Source organism: Cyprinus carpio, chromosome A23 (genome assembly GCF_018340385.1).
Source record: "Cyprinus carpio isolate SPL01 chromosome A23, ASM1834038v1, whole genome shotgun sequence".
Lineage (NCBI taxonomy): Eukaryota > Metazoa > Chordata > Actinopteri > Cypriniformes > Cyprinidae > Cyprinus > Cyprinus carpio.
In genome coordinates, this window is record NC_056594.1 from 1,821,885 (window position 1) to 1,843,354 (window position 21,470).

Below are 21,470 nucleotides of genomic sequence, written 5' to 3' on the forward strand. Positions count from 1 at the left end.
AGAAAAATGAACAGGCATGCTTGATCAGAACCCTGATTTCAACCTTAGTTGAGTCTTCAGAGTCTTCAGACCTGTGTGTGTGTTTCTGTGCGTCTAAAGTGGCTGTGTCTGTTTTGCACTCTTGATGTTGTAGTGTGTGTGTGTGTGTGTGTGTGTGTCTTCACGCTTAATGTTTGAGTTTCACCCCTTCACTGCTTTGTGCTTGTTTTGCTGCATTATGACTGATTTGTAGATGGTACATGCAAATTATTATCTGTATTTTCATAGTTTTGCCTATTTCCCATTCATTTCCAATGGCAGTCATTTTTTCAGCAACGAACACATTACTTTTTAATCAAGTCCACATTGTGTGTGTGTGTGTGTGTGTGTGTGTGTTCACATAGCAAGTGTCACAAAAGCAGGGGCGAATTTAGTAAATTGGGGGCCCCAGGCAAAATATAGGAATGGGGCCCTATACATTTTCACACATTTTCTTAGATCAACCTTGAGGTTCCTCTTTTGTTTTGATGCTTGCTGCTGCACATATATACATATGTACATATATCAAAAGCATGCTCACAGATGAGAACAAAACAGCGTTGGATGAAGTGGATTAGAGCGCTGCACGTGCCTCAAATATAGGCCCTAGCCCATCTTTTTCCCATTTTCCCAAAAAAAGCTTATACTACTGTTTCAGCTATTAAAATAGGTCAGTTTTCTATGTAATGTAAAAGTGATTAAAATTCGTTTAGTTTTTTTTAATAAATTCAATTTAGAAAAAAAATTTTGGAGCATTTTTTGTTCATTAAATGTAAGTTTTTTTTGTTTGTTTGTTTTTGTTTTTTAATGGCGCCGACGTGATCACTTGCATGTTTTTCTAACAGTGGAAACAAATTAATACGCAGTCCTTTTTGTTCATAAAGGTAAGAATACCTCAGTTTCATTCTAAACTGTAAAGGGGCTACTTTTATTTGTGTGTACTCACAATATCAACAAAACGTTGTGCTTTTATAAAATAAAGAAAAGAAACGCTTTCTGCCATCTGGGGTTTGAACAGGAGCGCTTCACAATGATGAACCTAAACTCAGCGAATTGCCTCACAGACATGATAAAAATAAAAATATAGAAAGCTTTAAATTACTAGCCTACTTTAAAACAAAATAATTCAAATGGAAAATAGAAACTCTTTCATTATGTAATCCGTGCATTTCTCTTTAAAGGCACGTCCAGTAAGGAGATTTTTTTTCATCACCATAATTGATGGATATCTAAAATATAAAAATAAGGAAAAGCCTAAAACAGGCCCGATTATAATTGCATTTATTTTATAATTTTGTACAATTAAAAACAGAAATTATAATGGCAAATATAGGCTATGCAAAACTTTGTCCTATAATTGTATAGCTGCTTTTTCTGATTTTTTTTATGTTGCTCTGTTCTGAATACCTTAACGTGTAAAGGATTTTCTGCAACACAATTTTGTATGATATGTGAATTATTTATTAGCCTCTTTTTTTTTCTTTTTTTTTTACCCATGTCATGAATTCGTTGTATTTCCACTTGTAAAATAGCAAACAAATTAATTGTTGTAGGCTAACCCGATCTTATGAAAGTGTGTACAGCATGATTTTCTGCTTCTATTTGGAGTAATATTTCTATACAGAAATTGACTTTGGCATGCAAAAGACTGATAAAGTCATAATCAATGGCATGGCTGGTTCAGTCGACAGAAATACGGGACACACACAGGCCTAAGATAACTGCTGAAATGTTTGCGGGGCAAATCGGAGGTCAGTCTGAGTCCTCGTGGTACTCACAATGCGTACAGCCATACACCTACAGGCGCCACGGACTCAGACTGTTGTCGTGGTAATAAACACCGTAAACAGCAACCATTCATGTGTCAGCACTTAATGTGCAACTCCTATATGAAAATCATTTTAGGGGGCCCCCTGCCTTTAGGGGGCCCAAGGTGGTCGCCTACCTTTGCCTAATGGGTAAGTGCGCCCCTGCACAAAAGTCACCAGGATTCATACCACTGTGATGAAGTTAATTCAAAACATATTTTTCCAGTCTAGAATGTAACGTAAACATTTAAAATCTCTCTTAATCGCTTACAAATTTTATAAAAAAGTTGTGTTTGGTCTCCATCTTATATCCTAACATTTCCAAATGACACTAGAGCTTCATTTGCATGTTAAAAAGTGAGTAAAGAAAACATAATATAAACTAATACTTCAATTTGTGATGGCAAAACTGAAGGCAAAAGCAGTTTGTTTTCATTTCATTTTTATTTGTTGCCTACAATATCGACCAGTTACAACTAGGCAGATAAAAAAGGCCAAAACTTAAATTAAAATCTTGAAAATAGGTGAATGGCAACATTTATGAAAATGTACAGCTTTACAAACAGAATGTTTAAAAATAAAGAAAGTGCAAAAGTAACAATTCCAATGGATAACAGTCCCCACCAGTGAAACAGAAAACAAAATGTACAACTAAATAAAAATGAAAGAAAAAAGTATATAAACATACTTCATTCACAACCCCCCCCAAAAAAAATCATACCAGCTGAACAATGGGTCAAAACCTATAATAATTACAGTTTCATCAGATTTGAAACAGAAAAATATGTTCAAATCTGAAACTTGGGAGGAAGTAATTAACATTTTCCCAGAAGTAAATAAATAAGAAAAATAAACCGAAATGTGCTGTGAAAATCTAATAAAAATAGCTAAATCTTTGGGGTGACAGACAGTGTGTAAGCCAACCAGTGTGTAGTTTGAAGGCAAAGACAAGGTGGGGAAAGCCAATGATGCATACATTAGACACTAAAGAATTAAATGATCAGACAACACAGTATTGAACTCAAATTTACATCCAATTACAGTACATTTTTGACACCTCAAAATCATCAGTCTCCATCATGGTCCCTGAACACAGTCAGATTAACCTATAAATTACATTGTCCTTTTTTGCCAATTACATTTACTAATGGTGGTCCTGACATGATGCTAAGCAAAAATTCAATCTAAAAACAGTATAGTAATTTTATGCCATAATTGCTGATAATATGCTAATGTCTGAGGCGTTGTTGATTGTAACTAGGATTTTAGCAAAACCTGATCAGATTTTTAAATATACTTATGACTTCCCAGTCTGATAAATCTATATCTATATCTAGTGTACAGCATAATAAAATATATATGGATTCTATGTATTCTTAGACTCGAAAAAATGTGGCAAGCAAATATTAGAAATTACACACTGAATAGTCACTGGCTGATGTTACCATAGTTTCCTGTAGATGCAGCCACCTACACAACCAAATTTACTTACTTCTACACAACTAAATGGAAAATATTTAATTATTGGCTTAAGGAAGTGTCAAAATGTTTACACAGAAACTATGGCAGATGATTTAATTAACATCGCCAGTCATGTGTGCCTTATGTGGCTTATCTTAAAGCTTCTATGGCAACATTTATGTACATGTACTAGAATATTATAACCAGTAGTTTGAGAATATTGTAACAGATTCAGAGAGAAATAAGTTTAAGTTGTGCCTGTGATTCAAGCCAACGTAACCAATGTGTTTCTTTCATTTCTTAAACATTTCTTTTCTTAAAGCTTAGACTCAAGATCTGACATGTACATTAAAAGTCATGTGATATAATTATTGGCTCTTCATATTAAGCAAAAAGAGTTCAGATAAATCATTTGAAAGATGTTGTGTACAGTGTTCTGCTTAGGTCTATAACTACTGTGTTTAACTGAATTCAAGTGTAGAGATAAGCAGAGTAATGCTGAATCCATAATTTACAAATCCTATGTTGTTGAGTGCATTTAGCTCTGTAAAGTACAGTGAATTAGAGTTAAAATGTTGTATGTCTTGTGCTTCGTGTTGTGTCTTTGTAAGTTGTGTAACATTTTCCATGTGGAAGTTTAAGTTTCTTGTGTCTCATTTCTTCCATTGTGCTAAGTATGTGACATGTTGTCCATCTTTGCTGCTTCCTATGCAAAACTGCTTGAGCTGAGACACTGGAACTTTTCCCTCAGTGACTGGACAATAGTGGGCTCATTCACACCTTGCTGGCTGCAGTCCGGATCATTCCACAAGTATCCCTGCCGAGCCATTTCAGGATTTGTGGAAACCTGCTGTCCTTTTATGAGAGTTTGCATGCTGCCTTGAGGCGGGTTGCAGTACTTTACTGTAGTTCCCGACAGACTGTTCCCGACAGTTTCCTGCTTCCGCTCTTCACCCTCATCTTCAGAACGAATCTCTACATAGTCGTCATCATCATCTCCAGTGTCTTTAAAGTTGGCCAGATAATTCTCAGTGGCACTTTGTGCATTCAGTGGCACCTTTTTGTTGAGCACCAGTATTTGCTGTGAGTCCCGCAGTGTGATATCACATGGCGCTGAGAGGTCTGAAGTCCCCTGGACGGGGCAATCTGGGAGGCTGTGCTGCCGCAGCATGTGTGTCCTTGATTCGTTTCCTTTGACCTCCCACACCTGATTATTTGGACCCCTGCCATTCTCTTTTCTGGTCTGGTCTATCAGTGAAGATGAGGACTGGCAGCGATTATAGGGTGACACCTTGGCATTGCGTGGTCCAATTGAAGTGTAAATGTGATCAGAGTCATCTTTAATTGGTGTCACACAAGCACTCCAACGCTGATTGGGTGGAGTACTCGGAGTAGGAGGGAGGTTCTTTAAAGCAGGAGTAGAACTTGCAGGTGCCAGTCCTTTCTGTGGAGTTGAAGTGCATACTGTTGTTTCTGCTGGCCATGGCACAAAATCAGCAAGTTCTCCATTACTGTATGTGCAGTTCATCCAGTCAGACTCTTGGGTAGAGCTCTCAGATAGGGAAGGGGAGGATGTGGTGCTGGGGAAAAGCGGATGGGGGCCGGCAATACTGATAGATGACTTAAGCACTGGCGTAGTGGTTGGAGAACCTTTAAAAACCACCTGATCATACAGATGAGAGTACTCTGCTATTCTTGCACCTATGCAAAAGAAAGGAAGACCTTCATAAACCAATATATCATATGTTTAATCTTTATGAATGACACATTGTAGAACAAAGAAAAAATAACATTAGCCATACAAATATGTCTTACCAATTGCAGTGCCACCTTGTTTCTTCTCCTCCAATATGGCTGCCAAGTCTTTCTGTTTGCCTAGTCTTAGCTTAGCACAACTGGGTTCATGGTCCATGCTCTTCATCTTCAGTAACTGGTTGGCCTTTTTGATCTTATGACTGTACTGCCTAGCCATGAGGAATACTCTGTTCTTGCCCCTCTCCCCAAGGTCAAGAAACTGGTCCCCAGCTTCCACACTCAGCAGCATACTAGAGGAGGCCGAGTCCATGCTACTAAACAGGGTCTGGACCTCTGAGTCCTTTGGTGAAGGGATATCCTCATCGTCCATCCTGAAGCTTCCACTGCTTAATCTTGCAAGTTTATTGCGGATGCTCTTCACTGTACCAGGTTGAGGCTCAGGGGTAGGAGGGAGTGGAAGGGAAGGTGCTGCAGGAGAAGACGCTTCTTCTTTCTCATCCAACCTAGTTTCTACAATGTCAGGAATGTTGAGGATAGGGTTCTGGAGAGCTGGAGGGGGGTTAGAGGCTGGGGGGATGGGTGACCCAGATGCAGCATAAACATCAGGGACCGTTTTTAAGGGTAATTTACATGGAGAATCATTTGTCTTTTGTGCAGAATTGGCTTTCTTACTTGGAGATTCTTGTGCTTTGCATTGGGAATCACTAGCTTTTCGTTGCAGCTTATTTCCTTTACTTGGGAAGTTATGTGTTTTTCTTGGAGAATCTTGTGCTTTGTGTGGGGTATCATGTACTTTTTTGGAGGAGTCCTGTGTTTTACATGCAGCATCCGTTCTGCTTACAGGAAATGCAGCTGGAAGTCTGTCTGGCTTCTTTTCATTCTTCCGGATGTAGTTTTCCAAATCCGTCCAGATCTTATCCACTTGCTCTAATGTATGATCAGGTGTGGAAATCTGAGATGATTCAGTGTCTGAAACTGCAGCAGAGGGAATGTGAGGCTGTTCAACCTCTGTCTTATTTGTAGGACAGAGTTTTTCCTCAGATACAAACCCTCCTAAAATCTGGCTAGCCATGAGGTCTACTTCAGATGTCTGCAAACTGTCTGGTCTTCCCTGATCCATCTCAGCTGCAAGGACCGGGGGCTCCTGGAAGACAATGGTATCATATACATTCTCCTCATCCTCAACAATTTGCAGTTCACACGTCTCAAGTAGCTCCCCGCCTTGACCAGAAGACCTATTGCTCTCACATGAACTCTCAGTTTCTGTTGGAGTTATTATAACTTGTGGTGCTATCCTACACTTGACCTCTGATACCTCAGAGTCTGCATGGTTAACTTGATCCTTGCGGATAAGCCCCATGGCCTGAAGCTCCTCGTAACTAATGTTGTCATAAACATTCTCGATATCATCAATTGTTAACTGCTCGGCTGAAGAAGACCCTGAGATTTCATTGCTTGAAGACTCAGTCTGGTTGGTGGTCTCTTCTTCTTGTAGGGTTCGCTTGGTAGGGCTTTGTTGCTCACTTTGGTTTTCTCCAATACTGTTGGCCCTGCAAAGTACTCTGCTCCTGCTTGTGGGGAGGTCTAGCCGTGATGTTTTAGTTTGTTCAACATGCCAGCTACAGGGTCTTTCTGGATGGTCAGCAGTCTCGTGGTCACTCTCGGCATCATGATTCCTTATATCATTCTCCGCTGGCAGGAACATCTGATAGATGTCTTCATCATCAGCAATTTGAAAACTCTTTTGACGAGTTGGAAACATAGTCCTCCGGACTCGATGGTCTGTCCAAATGTTGCGGAAGGAAGGTTCCTCTCCAGTTCCCAGCATGTTAGGGTAGCGTTCATCTCTGTCTCCTTCTGGAGGTGCGGTAACTCGTAGGATAGGGGGCGTGATAACCTTATTTTGAAGGGACTCTTTAGCAGTCTGAATGAAAGAAATTAATAATCACTTTTACCATTCATAAGATACAAAATAATTATTTATTGTGTTAACTGTCCTAGCCACATTATGTATCACATTATGTCCTTACCTGGAGGTCTGCATGGGTAAGGTTGTGGTTTCTCCACTGGTCAATGCTGTCCACTGACACTTGCTGGTTCAGTCTTTTCCGGCTGCCCTTCCCTGGTACTCTCAGCTTGCCCCGAGAACTCTGATCATACAACAGTTGACTCTTAGAACACCATTCATAATCACTAAAACTTGAATACAAACCAGAGCTTTACATCTGAAAATAAGCAAGGTGCTTTTCCTTGCAAAAATAGCAAGCACACTGCTGTTGTGAGGACACTGCTATACAGATTTTCCAGGTGTTTTTTTTTTTTTTTTTGGTCATCAGTATGTTGACATGTCAGATCCTTAACCCAAAACTAGCTAGCTTATTTGCTGCTACTTTGACTGACCCCTAAGTAATTAATAATATGCAGGGGCGTTGCACAAGATCCCAGGCCTTATGCATAGGCAGTCCTGATGGGCCCCCATGCACCACCAACCAATATATAAAATATATTCCAGACTTTAAAAGGGCCCTCTCTGATTACCCTCCCTGGTAATCAGTACTGGTTTTACCCCCAGTCCGACGAACCTGATAATATGATTAAAATAAAACATCAAATGTCAGTTCAGACTTACCAAACCAGTATCGTCCTCATCATCAGCATCCTGTGGATGTGACTCGTCGTCAACATCACTGTGGTCACCAGGGTCCAGAGATTCCTGTGATTCACTAACAAGGCTACGGGATCGGCCAATTGTACCCAAATGGGCAACAGGTGACAGCAGAGTGACTCCCAAACCAGAACGCTGTGAGCAAATTCATGTTTTTATTTACTTTTGAACGATTTTTCATCAGATTTGTATAATGGATTAATGCTTTCATGTTATGGGTTATGGTGTTCTTTACCTTTTGAATATCTGGACTGGATACTACAGCAACAATAAGGAAGAGAGAAGGAAAACAATTGCCACAGTGTTTAAAAGATTAATATTACTTGCAGGCATATTTTTTCTCAATTATCATTTTTCAAACAAGTTGCTACTTACTTATATGTTTAGAGTTTTTCAATAACTTAGATAAGGGCTCTGATGAAACAGCAAGACAGGCAGAGAGACAAAAAGAATGAGTAAACAGATGATCAATGAAAATCACTGTTTGTTTGTTTGTTGTATTTGCTTTGGGTCTCACCTGTCTTCCTGCGTGCTCTCCGAGGTGAAGGACCTTCTTTAGTGTTCACTCGCTTGTCATCAGAGTTGTAGTTAAAACTTGGGTGGTCTGAAAAAAAATTAAGAATCTAGTCTTTGTAAACACAAATTAAATATAGTGCTGTATAGCTTTCAGTGTGAAGTTAAAATAATGCTTACTTGCGGTGTCCATCTCCAGAATGGCCTGCTTAGCCTGTAGAAACAGAAGGAAACTTCCTCAAACAGTTCCTTGAAGTCTTTATTTGTTTACTATGTATGACAGTATTTGATGCACTACCATTAATGTATATGTATATTGTATTGTTATGCAATATTAATTACGAATTAAACTATTAAAATAAAAGGGGATTAGTTATTTTATTACAGTAATGAGAATTTCAGTTGCTGATGAAAAATGTCACAATGCAAAAAATATTAGGCTTCATTTTCTTAATGCTTTTTTCCTCCTTTTTTAAACTGAAGCAAAAAATAATTCAGACAAATGTGATGTGAATTAAATGCACATAGAAGAAAAAAACTTCACGACCTTGAAAATAGTTTAACCATTTAAATTAGCTTATAAATGAGCAAACACAAAATTGCATCCCTTTTTATGTGAAAAATTTAATTTTGACTAAGTGGCCTCTGGGTGGCACTATGTCTTCACTTCTGTAAGCACAGAAATTTCTGCTCCACCTTCAAGTTCTTTCATGTGAACTACTTTATCGTGACACAGTTGAGTGTGAATAGCCAGATTTGGCCACAGCTGCCTAATTACAGTGTACACTGTACAGAAGTGTGTATGTGCATGTTCTAACCTTGGCCGGTATTTTGGCTGGATGGTTTTCAAGGATCAGCCGTTTCAGATGCAGGACCCACATTCTCTTGTCCTGTTGAGACTTCGCCTAAAAGTGGATTACAGGCATATCAGCACAATCTGCAAGTTTAAGATCATTTACCGACACACCTTTGAAACTACCGTGACCAAGTCATCCCACTATCAGAGAACATCAACACCAATCATCAAAATCAAAACAAACACTTTCATCAATTGGGTGAACGTCAGCACAATCAGTAACTAACACAGAGATGTGGTGGACTGGAACCACTACTCAGCAGTGACACATTTATACACAGTTCATTTCAGAGACAGTGAAACACAACATCCTGCTGTGAGAATTCATTATTCAGGCTAAATCTCTAAATTCTTATTATTGTAATGCAGTGGGGAAAATTTGTCCATAGATGGATAGATTGATGGATGGATAGATGGATGTTCTAACCCTAAGAGGTTATAAAATCAAGGAGAACATATGACCGGGCATGTATTAGCTGCTGAGATAACATGAGGTGATTTACAGGTGTTCAGGCGATTCAGTCCTCTGTGGCACTTCATATTTATGACTACTCGGCTGAGGTCCAAACCAAAAGTCAGGTGTACCAACACTGGTTTTAGGCAAGACTCATAACATCACTCGCACACACACTTGTATGTGCATATATTCATACATGCTGAAGCCTGTAGGTAAAGGGGTGTAGTTTTACTAGGGTAAAGTTCAAGGCAACTGGCTGTCCGTCAGAAGCCTGGCCTCAGGCTTGATCTTTGGTTACATGCAGTTTGTTTATGTGTGTGTGTGTGTGTGTGTGTGTGTGTGAGAGAGAGAGAGAGAGAGAGAGAGAGAGAGAGAGAGAGAGAGAGAGAGAGAGTTTGAAATAATACCTGCACTGTGTGTTGAAGTTTGGGGTTCTTGTAGTGAAACACGCTGAAGCTTAGAGGCTCTTTAGGAATGACTTCTACCAACATTAAATTACAGCACTGCAAAAAAGTAGAGATGGGAGGAGAAACAAATTATAGATTAGAATAAGGAGCACAGTCATTTACACTTTCTAACATTTTATTGAACCAGGACAATTTATGCATATTTCATTTACATACTGTCAGAAAAAAAAAATGTGCAAAAATTGTATGTTTAGTGGTACAAAACTTGTCACTGAGGCAGTGCCATAGACTGTAAAAAAAAACAAAGACACACTTTTGTAACCTGCTTTACCCCCAAAGATTGCATATAAGTAACTTTGAGTAGTAATATGTACCCATGAGGTGGTAATATACAGTATATTCTTATGGTACTATTTTGAACCCCCAATAAAGATGAATAAGGTAAAATGGTCTGTGCGCCTGTGACAAGCTGTTGTACACCTAAATGTACAAGTTTTTTAGTAGTTTTTTTTTTTTTTTTTTTTTTTTTTCTGAAAGTACACACTGCTGTGAAAGTTGAACTAAAACCAGTTTATTTTTTGAGCTGGTTAAAACTGGTGAAATAGGTTGTTTTCACAACCAGATCAACTGCTTGATCAGAATCAGAGTTCGATTCCACCTTCTACCCTTACCCCTGCAGGTCTGTTTTCACAATGTACAATTTGGGTTCGAACCACAGAACATTTACATGATCATTAAGAGTATTATCTGGAGGTGTTTACTACAGTAGCTGCATAATGACCCATTTGTGCCTTCAAATTTTCCACCAAACTTTACACGCAGAGAACGTTGCTTGTATTTGCCATAGATACATTACAAGAGAATCAAAGAATGCAAACTGCTCTCCAAAAGTCATATTTCAGAGACACGCATCAATGAGAAATGCATTTTGACCAGCTGGTGAGGTCCAGCGGGGGGAACTAGTAGGTATACGGACTCTCACCAGGATATGGGCTTTGTAGGTGTAAGTCTCCTCGCGTTTCTTGGTAATCAGCAGAACTTTGTCGAACAGGAAGAGTGTTCTTTCATTTTTGGCTCTCTGGATACGGAATGTTCCCTCAAGAACCAGCTCGCCGTAGCCAATCAGATCAGGCCCCTTCCAGTTAGTCAGCAAACTCTGAATCTCCTGAAAGAGAGAAGGTGTGAGCAGAAGAGGAAGGAGCGTCACTCTTCACGTACATCAGGTAACTAGTTGGGAATGATGTTTATGTCTGATGAATCTCAAACATAATGTTCTATTATCATTCTGAGTGTGTGTGTGTGTGTGTGTGTGTAGGGTACACAAACCTGCAGTCTAACTGCATGCTCGTGTTTTCTCTTCATGTCATTGATGTGCCAGGCAACCCTCTGCATAGTGTCAATGGCCTCCTGGATCACGTCGTACATCTCTGAATCCTTCTCCAGATGAGTGGCAATCTCCTGCAAAACACCAGCACATCTCTGACCTCAGATCATTGTGTGTGTCTAGTGCAGTCTTTGTGTACAGGTGTCCCATCTCTGGGGTCTGTGTGTGTATAGGAAGGTCACACTGGGTGTGTTTTTTGTTATTTGATGTAGTAGTTGGTGGTTCTTTAGGATCTTGTGGGCGTTTTTGAGGGTGTGGGAGGAGAGGGGGGGGGTGTTTTTGAGTTTTTTGTCGCTCTCGCAGAAACTTTGCCACTGTTTTGTTCCGCATACACTCTGTTAAGACAGCAACGGACCTGCAGATCCACACAAACACGTGTTATCAATAAAGGATGTTTATTTGATATCCTCTCAGACGGCGGCAGATATGCACAATATAAACCTGTCACGCACATATATATATTGATTCTGCATCTCTCTATGATGAATTTGTTCAGGCTACAACCAAAATGACATATACAATGGCCAAAAAAGCACTTAAGTGCACTTAAAAATATCTGAATGTCATTACATTATACATCAAAATACCAAAGTAAATGTTGTCTGCATTTTCTCAAAACTAACTTCTAACTTCTAACTACCTTTTTTTTTATTGATGATGAGTAACTTTTAATCAGCTGGAGATTTTTAGTGGATGTAGGGGAAGTCAGTTCCTCTCACATTCACGCAGATGTCCTAGCAGACTAAATCATAGGTGTAGTTGATGGCATGTGATCCAGTGTTTCACAATGTGTCACAATGGCTTTTTCTTCATTTTGAACAGTAAATCACACTTGGGGCCATATTTATTAAACAGGGCAAATTAGCATGAGAATGCAATCCTATACATGCAGTAATGGGGGTGGAAAATTCTGCGGTTGATCTGGACAGTGCGCAGATTAAAGGATACAGCTGGATCATTTCCATAATGATCAATGCAATTGACCAAGAGCAACGCAAATAAGCGCAGGCTAATGATAACAAGCAAAGCCAATGATAATCAGGTGTGGGTAACAAACTCAGCAGAATGGGTTAAGATGTTTTTTTTTTTTAAATAATGGCACACATACCAGTAAACTGACTACAACAAACCATGGGGTAAATCATGTTGCATGATTCATTTAAATACTCTCCTCCCGTAAATTTTGTGTCTGAAAGGGAATCTTCTACAAATGCATATGCAATAAGGTCAGCTGCAAAATAACCGTCTTCGCTTTTTGTCTTTAGTCAATGCTGGCAGCACTATTTTAACACCAAAAGAGGGTTTGTGCTGGTGCATGGTGTTAGTAATCTGGCCCTTGGTTTGATACTGTATCTAATACGGTGACATTCAGACATTTTTAAGAGTGGCTTAAATGGATAGTTCATACAAAAATAAAAATGTACTCTCTTTGGAACAACATGATGTATGCACGGTTGGGAGAGTAAGGTCGGGCCCTTCTGTTAAAACACAGATTTTACAGTTTATTGGATCTGCTGCCACGCCTCACAAAGCACTGGGACAGATAGACGTGTGTGTGTGTGTGCGCACATTCCAGCGTCCTGCGCACAGACTTCACATTGTCCCGATGGGAAATATGACCCGAGTATCACTGAGATACAGCTATTGCTTTCAGGAGTGTTACTGTATGTGTGTGTGATCGTGCCATATGACCTTGGTTAGGGTCAACAGCTGTGTGAGGGTGTGGAGAGAGGGTCTCTGTGGCCCAGTCATGAATCCATTCATGCACACACACCATGCAGCATCTGATGAAACTATACTGTCAGGTCACTTTTAATGTCTCTTAGCATCAAAAGTAGGACTCGTGACAGCACGTGCTGCCTCAGTGTATGTATGTGTGTGTGTGTGTTTGAAAAGAAACTGTGGGTGTGGGTGGTGTTTTGCTAGGGAAAGGTGTTGTATGTCAATGCTTTTGTTGAACTCTGTCATATCTCAGGCTTATGAATAGATTTAAATCTCTGCACATATACATGCACCCAAAAGCAAACACAGTTGACACATATTCATAATAATCTCCTGTAACCTTTATTCAAGACCTCAACACTGTTCAGTCACTAGAACACTGACTTTATCTGTAGGCCTGTGTCATTAAAAAAAAAGTTTGTTAATGTACTATTCAATTCTTTAGGGGTAAAAATTTCATAAGTGCAAAAGGTTACTTTTTTACATGTAATAAACAAAGGGGCAGATTGGACACGTGATAGAGATAGAGAGAGAGAGCCAGACAGTCAGACAGGGGGTTTCCCTCGGGGGGGAATATATAGGAACAGACTCCTAGACTCCAATGGTGTTATACACATGCACACACACAACATATAATATGAGCACACACTCTCACAAGTCTCACATTCCACACACACACACACACACACAACAGGCATCTGAGACAGCCATCACTTGTGAAGTCTTATAAAGCTCTATATTGAGAGACAGATGGTGACATACAAACCACAGGAAATAATCTACAACCACAAACCACAGGAAGTATTTCTTACCTTGGATAATTTGTGCAGTACTGCGTGTATATATGGAAGTCTTCACTCTGAAGAACAATCAGAAAATTAGAGTTAGTTACTCAAAGGAAGATGTGTGTTTGTTTGTGTGGGGGTCAACCAAAGGTCAGGAAATAACTATTAACATATTCAACAATATCATAATGAAAAGCAGTGTTGGGGGTAACACATTACAAGTAACGAGAGTTACGTAGTCAGATTACTTTTTTCAAGTAACTAGTAAAGTAACAAGAAAATATCTGAGTTACTTTTTCAAAAAAGTAATGCCAGTTACTTTGTTTGCCCATTTATTGACTGACAAGTCTCCTGTCCCCATATTGGGAGAAATCGGCAATACAGAGGCGTAGCGTGCACTGTGTGAACGTGATGTTACTGTAGTTCTAGACTAAATGTGAATGTGCATTACTTCATCCCACTCGCAAAAAACAGATGTAGTATTCATCAAAATGAATTAAAACAATGAAATGCAAACTCAGAATAATACGCAAACCTGCAATAATTAAATATGTTAAATAACTTAAATCTATCAATCCCATTTTATTAACAGAGGTCTTTGCTGCTGACCTTTGATGATCAAGTTCAACCATACTAAAAAGCAAAAATGACTTTAGATTGTGCTTCATTGTTTTTTTTTTTTTTGAAGAGTACTGAACCTTCTTCTCCTGTGTTCTACTGTACAGACGTGAATTTACTTTTCCTTCAGCCTGAGGTTTATTCATTACACTTTTTGGTGTGAAAGGGCTTTTACATTTGCTATAAATAGGACTTCTTATATTAAAAACAATCAAGCCCTGCTCATAATTTAAAAAGTAACGAGAAAGTAACGCAAAAGTAATGTAACGCACTACTTTCCATAAAAAGTAATGTAACTAGCAGGTTTACATAAATTGGTGCAAATACATATTGCAACAATATAAATGGAAATGACATATAAAGATGCACTTAAGTAGATGAAAAAACCCTAAAGTTCTGCTAATTGCATTTAATATAAATTTATACTATATTACATTGTCATTTAATTGAAATTAACATGTAATTACTGTCAAACATTACATTCAGTTTGTATATATATTTTAAGTATTTTATTTCTGAAATTATTCATTTTAAATGTATGCTAAAGTGGACTTCTTTTTCACAAGGGTATGTCCACATTTATATATCTAGTTTAGAGTGTGTATGTCACATAAAGAGACAGACTTGCTCTGAAAGGTCACATCAGGATGGTGCGCTACAGAAAACGTCTCACATTCCCCCCCCCCCCCCCCCCCCACACACACAGCGGTTGCAGTGACTGTAATAAGAGTCCTGATGTTGTGTTTACAGTAATGGTAGATGTGAGTGTGCTCTGATTAAATCTCTGTCTTTTGCTTTCTCATTCCACCTATATGAACATCAAAGCACCTGGAAAAGTACAGAGAGTCTGAGTATCAAAGAGCCATTTATTCTCTTCCTCTAATACCCCCCCCCCCCCCCCCCCCCCCACACACACACACACACACAGACACAGACACACAGGTAGCCTTATTAATGAAGGTGTTCTTGCATAAATGATGCACCCAAACACACACACACACAAACACACTGAGTGGTAGGTTCTCCATGGGAAAACTTTAAATTAAAGAGCAGCATACTCTTCCGTTATTGAAAAGCCGGAACTTCAACCAGATGTGTGCTTAATGTTTGATAATGCTAAAGTTGTCTTCACGTCTACAAATGTATGTATAGATGTGATCAAAAACATTTAGCATTTATCACATGTCCTCCTATATTAAAATGAATGGACACTTAGTTTTGTGACGGAGCTGTGAACATATCATGCACCTTGGTGCAAATGGATCGCTGTATTGAATGATTAGCCTGAAGTTGTGCTAATGCTGTGTAATATCCTTCTGTCTGAACTGAAGAGCTGCAGACAGCAGGTGGAGGATGATTTCTGTTCTCAGAAAAACACATTGAGTCAGCATTTGTCTTTAACAGAGAGGAAGAGAAAGGCAGTGTTCTCAGGAAAGCTCTGATAGGAATCAGATGTAATAAAACCGCTCACTCTTACTGGAATCCTGAAGCTCCTTTGTGATTTTAGTACCACAGAACTGGCCGAGTAATGCCTTTAAACACACACACACACACACACACACACACACACACACACACACACACACACACACACACACACACACACACACACACACACACACCCACACACACACACACACACACACAGTTCTGGGAGTGTTTGCAAATAATGACTATCCTTTACTGACCAATACGCACACAACTAGCTTAATACACTGTAAAAAGTGGGAATAAGCTATTTCTACCTTATTTGTGTCATTTTTATTTTTTTGTTTTTTATAAATTAATACATTTAGATGGATTCTGCAATATTAATATTTATAACTAGAATAAAAACCAGTTCATTAAGAAGCATTTTTAGTTTACTTTTTAATTATTAATTAATTAATTTTTTTATGTAAAACAGTACAGGTCAGTGTTGTTATATTTTATAATTACACATATTGGCCTGACAACTAACTGATATAAAGTTTGAATTGAAGTACTAAAATTACTAAAACTAAATCTGAAATTAAAAATAAATTAAAGCTAAAAAGTGTCCTATAATGCTTTCTCGCTTTTTCAACTTAAGTTAGTGTGTAATGTTGGTGTTTGAGCATAAAACAAGATCTGCAAGGTTACAAAGCTCAAAGTTCACTTTACAGATATTCACTTTACAGAAAACACTTTCAAGAACTACAGCAAATGGCTCAATCGGACTATAGCGCGCTACTTCCTGATATTGTGACATCATAAAGTCATTCATTTAAATAATTCCCGCCCACAGAATACACAAAAAAGAAGGAGGGGCTTCAATGAAACAGGAACTAAACAGAGCGCTCGAGACAAACTGGTAAGAGAGATGCTGTAATAATGTAAAATATGTGAAAAATAATATGTTTTTGGAACAATCAAGTATGAAAACATATTCTAGTTAAACAGTACACGCAGACCTCTGAAGGCCCGTTTCATGCTCAGGGCTGGCTTTAGATCTTGTAAGCCACAGTCATTTGCATTGTGTAAATGATCAGCCCTCTGCTAACAGCACATTAGCACAACAATACCCGGAACAAAACAAAGCAGCTATCACACGACACCATAGGACAGAAAACCACACAAACCAGCTGCTGCTGATCAGAGCTGTAAAACAGCTATAACACTTACTCAAGTGTGTGTTATTACACTAATCTACAGAGACAACTAATTCTAATAGGCATAATAGTGTTGTTTGTTTGTGTGTGTGACCATATGATAGCAGTCTTCATAATTTCTCCATTTGTGTTTCACGGATGAAAGACGTTTGTAATGACCTGAAGGTGAGTAAATGATCATCAGATTTTCATTTTTGTCAGTGTTGAGAAAAAAAAAATCACAAAGAAAAGACGAGAGTTTTACCTTGGCTACGAAACACTTCGCAATGGCAACTGGGTTGGCGTTACACTTCTCCAGGTCATGAAGCAGATCACTAAAACACACACACACACATAGAGAGAGAGAGAGAACGATTAAATATCATTACTCACATCCATTAAAGGCCTGAGCCGTTATGAAACTATTCAAATTGTCTTGCAGTTATGAGCTGTATTGTAGGCCATGTACTGTGAGGAAAGAGACACTTCCATGAATTGAACGGCTTTGTGAATGCATGTGTGGTCACTTCAGCATTGCAGTCATATGAGGTAACAGTCTGTGAGTGTGTGTGTGTGTGTGTGTGTGTGTGTGTGTGTGTGTGGGTGGGCTGAATTTGGTGTGAGTCTGGCAAAATGTGCAGGTGTGTGTGTGTGTGTGGTCCGAAGTGAGAGGAACTGAGGAAAGAGAGATGTTAAAAACAGAGAAGACAGTCTAAAACTCAAATGGTCAGTGAAGGGAGATGTTTAAAAATATTAAGTAGTCTAGCTCAGAAGGTCAAACTAAATGTTATATAAGCTGTTTTATTCTGCCAATTATTATTTTTTTAAATCCTTAAAATTGTGACATCAATTGAACCCTTTCAGCAAATAATCTTTATAGTCTTCTATATTTAATTATTTATTTTTACTTACTTATTTTATTTATTATTATTATTATTATTATGCAAATAATAATTTTAAATGCATTTATCAAGTACAACCATTCAACCCTGTTAAGTTTTTTTTTTTTTTTTTTTTTTATGTTTGGAAAATGTAAGTTCATAACTACAAGCCACAGTTTCATCCCAACATAGCTGATAGATTAAGATATATTATTAAATCTGGTGTAGTTTTTAAATTGAATTTGAATTCGTTCTGCTTAGCTGATGTTTTTGGTCATTAAAATTAGTTTGAAAAAGCTAATCATCAAATGAGTATTTTCAATCAAATCCTGTTATATGACTTTAATGGTTGGAAACTATTGAAAAAGTCAAAATTACCAATAATAGTTTATCCAGTAGTTTCCACGAAGAAAGAAAATTGGCAAACACCCGTCACATTTCTCTCAAGAGATGCTTTTGTCACTAAAGCTTACCTGTTAAAACGGTAGATCTCAGAGATGTTTCCAAACAAAGAATTCCTCTCTTCATCTCCCAGCAGCAGAAGAGACTGATTACTGATGCACTCCAGGTAATCCTGTGGAGAAACAGATGAAAGCATGAATCCTCTCATCAGCATCACTCATGCGGGACGGGTGGCAAATATATATAAATTTTTTTTACACAAAGCAAAGTTTTCTGTGAAATACTTGTGATACAGTATGTCAATTTAAAATAAAGTTATAAATAATGAGTATGAAAAAGCACTCGAGCGATCTGCTGTTGCTATAATCACCTCTTCAATGGTTCAGTGTCTATATATGCACTATGACTAACTAAAAATGTAACTTTTATTGGATGGTTGTTTGAAAAAGAAAGTTAAAAATAACAAGTCTCAAACCCTTCAGATACTCCCCCATCTTCCACTTTTCCATTCCTTCCAAATACACGGTCGAGTCACTGATTGCAGTTTTATTTGGTGCTGCCAGTGATGCAGAAATGAATCACTTTAAGTTTCACAATGAGATTATCGTGCTCTAGTTCTGTAGAAACATACATATGTACTAGTGTTTTAAAGAACACAGCAACTGAAGCTCTCACATACACAAATATAAGCACAGCATGTCAGAATCTGTAACTCCTGCTCCGCCCTGCATCTGAATGTCTCTGGCTTTGGCTGACAGATGAGATAAGTGATTCTCTCACTCTGACAAAAATCTTTACCTGAACACCCTCAGGCAGTGTAAAATAACCATTCTGTGTGGAAAGCACAACCAGTGTCAACAGCCCGTGCACACATAAAGACAGACAGAGAGCTGGGCTTAAAACTGAAAAATAAAGATGGTATCGCCCCAGAAAAAAAAAAAGAAATCAACATTATCATAAACAAAGCCGTCTACACCGGAAGTACCTGCTTTGCTTTCTTTGAGTATGCTGTTTTCTATTTGCTTGTAGAAAACAATTGCAGGTAACTAACACTCTATAGTAGAACTTTGACACGCTAATCAACTCAAACCTGCCAAGAACAACATTAAGATGTCATTTCAAGCACAGCAAAGTGCAATAAAGTAATATTGTGATCTATGAAGAGGTCCAGCTTTGTGACCCCAACAGACCCTCTGACGGTAAGACTTGTGTATTGTCTATTAGGCTACGTTTACACGACAGCGATATAGTCAAAAACAGAAAAGTTTTTCCCTTGCGTTTTTAAAAAGTTTCAAGTATACACGACAACAAGATTTGTGTTTACACATATCTGTGAAAACGGGCAGAAACGCTGTATTACGTATGCCAGGCCAGTAGTTGGCGCTGTCACCTTGTTAGTAAACAGTACCTGTAGGGAAGTGAGGATTATATGTTGTATATGATGCGTCTCTGCTGTTGGTTGTAATATTGGTGAAGTAAATCCACACTTTGCTGAAGTAGTGTTAGCAAACTCTGGAGCAGCAACAACAGTACCATGTTCTACGCCAGTGTTGTGTATGTTTATTCATGCGTGCCTTTAAAATCGACACGTACTGCACGTCTACAGACCTAACACGTATTACGCACGTGCATTACGTCACCGTTTTCAAAGATTCCCGTATTGGGTGTTTACACGGAAACGATTACGGCGGCGTTCTGAAAAACTTGCACTTGGTAACCCGTTTTCAAAAATATGCGTTTTCAGTCCCCAAAACGCCGTTTTCATTTAAACAAACAGACAAAAGACATAAAAAAGTTCTCAAACCCAGTCCTCATGACCCCCCGCTCTGCACATTTTGTTTGTTTCCTTTATCACTTCAGATATTTGTTTTATTCAACCATTAAGTGCCCTGCGAAGTGGACATCACAAGATAATCTGCCCTGGTTCCAGTTCGAAGGGAGCGTATATGTTCCATTCAGAGGGCATAAAAGTGTGTGAGATGTGAATTTAAATTATTTGCAGAGTTATATTATGTCACACACTTCTCTAGTAATTTTCTGTGTGTGAAGACGCTGCAGGTCTTGGCACATTGTAAATTATTATATTAAATGTTTTAGTTTAAGTTTGAGTAATTAGTGGTGCTTGCCTATAAGGCAAAGCATTACTGCTGATCTCTTGCATACTTATTATTATTCTTTTTTTTAACAAAACTTCGGGGCTCTACTCCTCCCGCACCATTGGTCATAGACCCACACACACAGGGCCGTAGGAACCCCTTTATAGGAACCTCTCTCTAACTCTCTCACATTCATTTGACTTCTCTTTTCAAGTAACCAATAAGTAATGACCTATAATCTTCATAGCCACTCCCTAGCGACCACTTACAGCACCCCAGCAACCACCCCATAGACTTCCATTGAAACAGATCAAAAGGGATATCTTTGGATAGAAGTGTCATAGAAACATGGGGGTTTTGCTCTTTTGATGGATGCTAGCAAACAGGACTTCCATCATGCTACACTGCTAGCAGTGAATAGCTACATGCTAATAGTGATTAGCTAAGTGCTAAATCAGGCTAAGTACATGCTAAGAACGCTATAAAACTCCATATTAACGATCTGTGACAACTACCAACTGCCTAGCAACACAAACGTAACCGTCCAGAACACCCTAGCAATGCTTAGCAACCACCTAGAACTCTCTAGCAACTGCCTAGGAATGCCTAGCAACTCCCAAACAACCACCCAGAACACCTTAGCAACCGCCTTGCAATGCCTTAGGAACCACATAGCAACACCATAGCAACCATCCAGAACATCCTAGGCAACCACCTAATAACAACTCATAAACAACACCTAGCTACACCCTAGCAACTGCTTAGAAACACCCTAGCAACCGAGTGCCGAGTTCTGCCACTGCAGTTTTTTTCAGTTATAGTTTTAGTAATTTTAGTAACAGTACTTTAGTATTTTTTTTCTGTTTTTTTTTTTTTTTATTTAATATTTATATTTTATTCAATTTCAGTTTTATTTAAATTTTTAAAAGTATTAATATTTAATAGTTTTAGCTTTAGTTTCAGTTAACAACAACACCACTGACAGTACTCAGTGTAAATGAAATGGAAATGAAAATATGTTGCCTTCACTTCA

General features: G+C 38.5%; 1 protein-coding gene across 1 annotated transcript in view; it reads right to left on the minus strand.

The window, feature by feature from the left end:
• Positions 1-2,251: 2,251 nt before the first annotated feature.
• LOC109065380 (pleckstrin homology domain-containing family G member 1-like) overlaps positions 2,252-21,470 on the minus strand; it is a 33,674-nt gene continuing 14,455 nt past the window's right edge. Inside the window, 17 exon segments of the mRNA XM_042712578.1 lie at positions 2,252-4,988; positions 5,103-6,966; positions 7,073-7,192; positions 7,672-7,842; positions 7,943-7,965; positions 8,083-8,121; positions 8,225-8,311; positions 8,401-8,434; positions 9,039-9,125; positions 9,941-10,036; positions 10,923-11,105; positions 11,267-11,398; positions 11,507-11,594; positions 11,596-11,679; positions 13,859-13,905; positions 17,324-17,393; positions 18,413-18,513. Of these exon segments, the coding sequence (XP_042568512.1) occupies positions 3,994-4,988; positions 5,103-6,966; positions 7,073-7,192; positions 7,672-7,842; positions 7,943-7,965; positions 8,083-8,121; positions 8,225-8,311; positions 8,401-8,434; positions 9,039-9,125; positions 9,941-10,036; positions 10,923-11,105; positions 11,267-11,398; positions 11,507-11,594; positions 11,596-11,679; positions 13,859-13,905; positions 17,324-17,393; positions 18,413-18,513 (4,221 nt within the window). The 3' untranslated portion in view covers positions 2,252-3,993.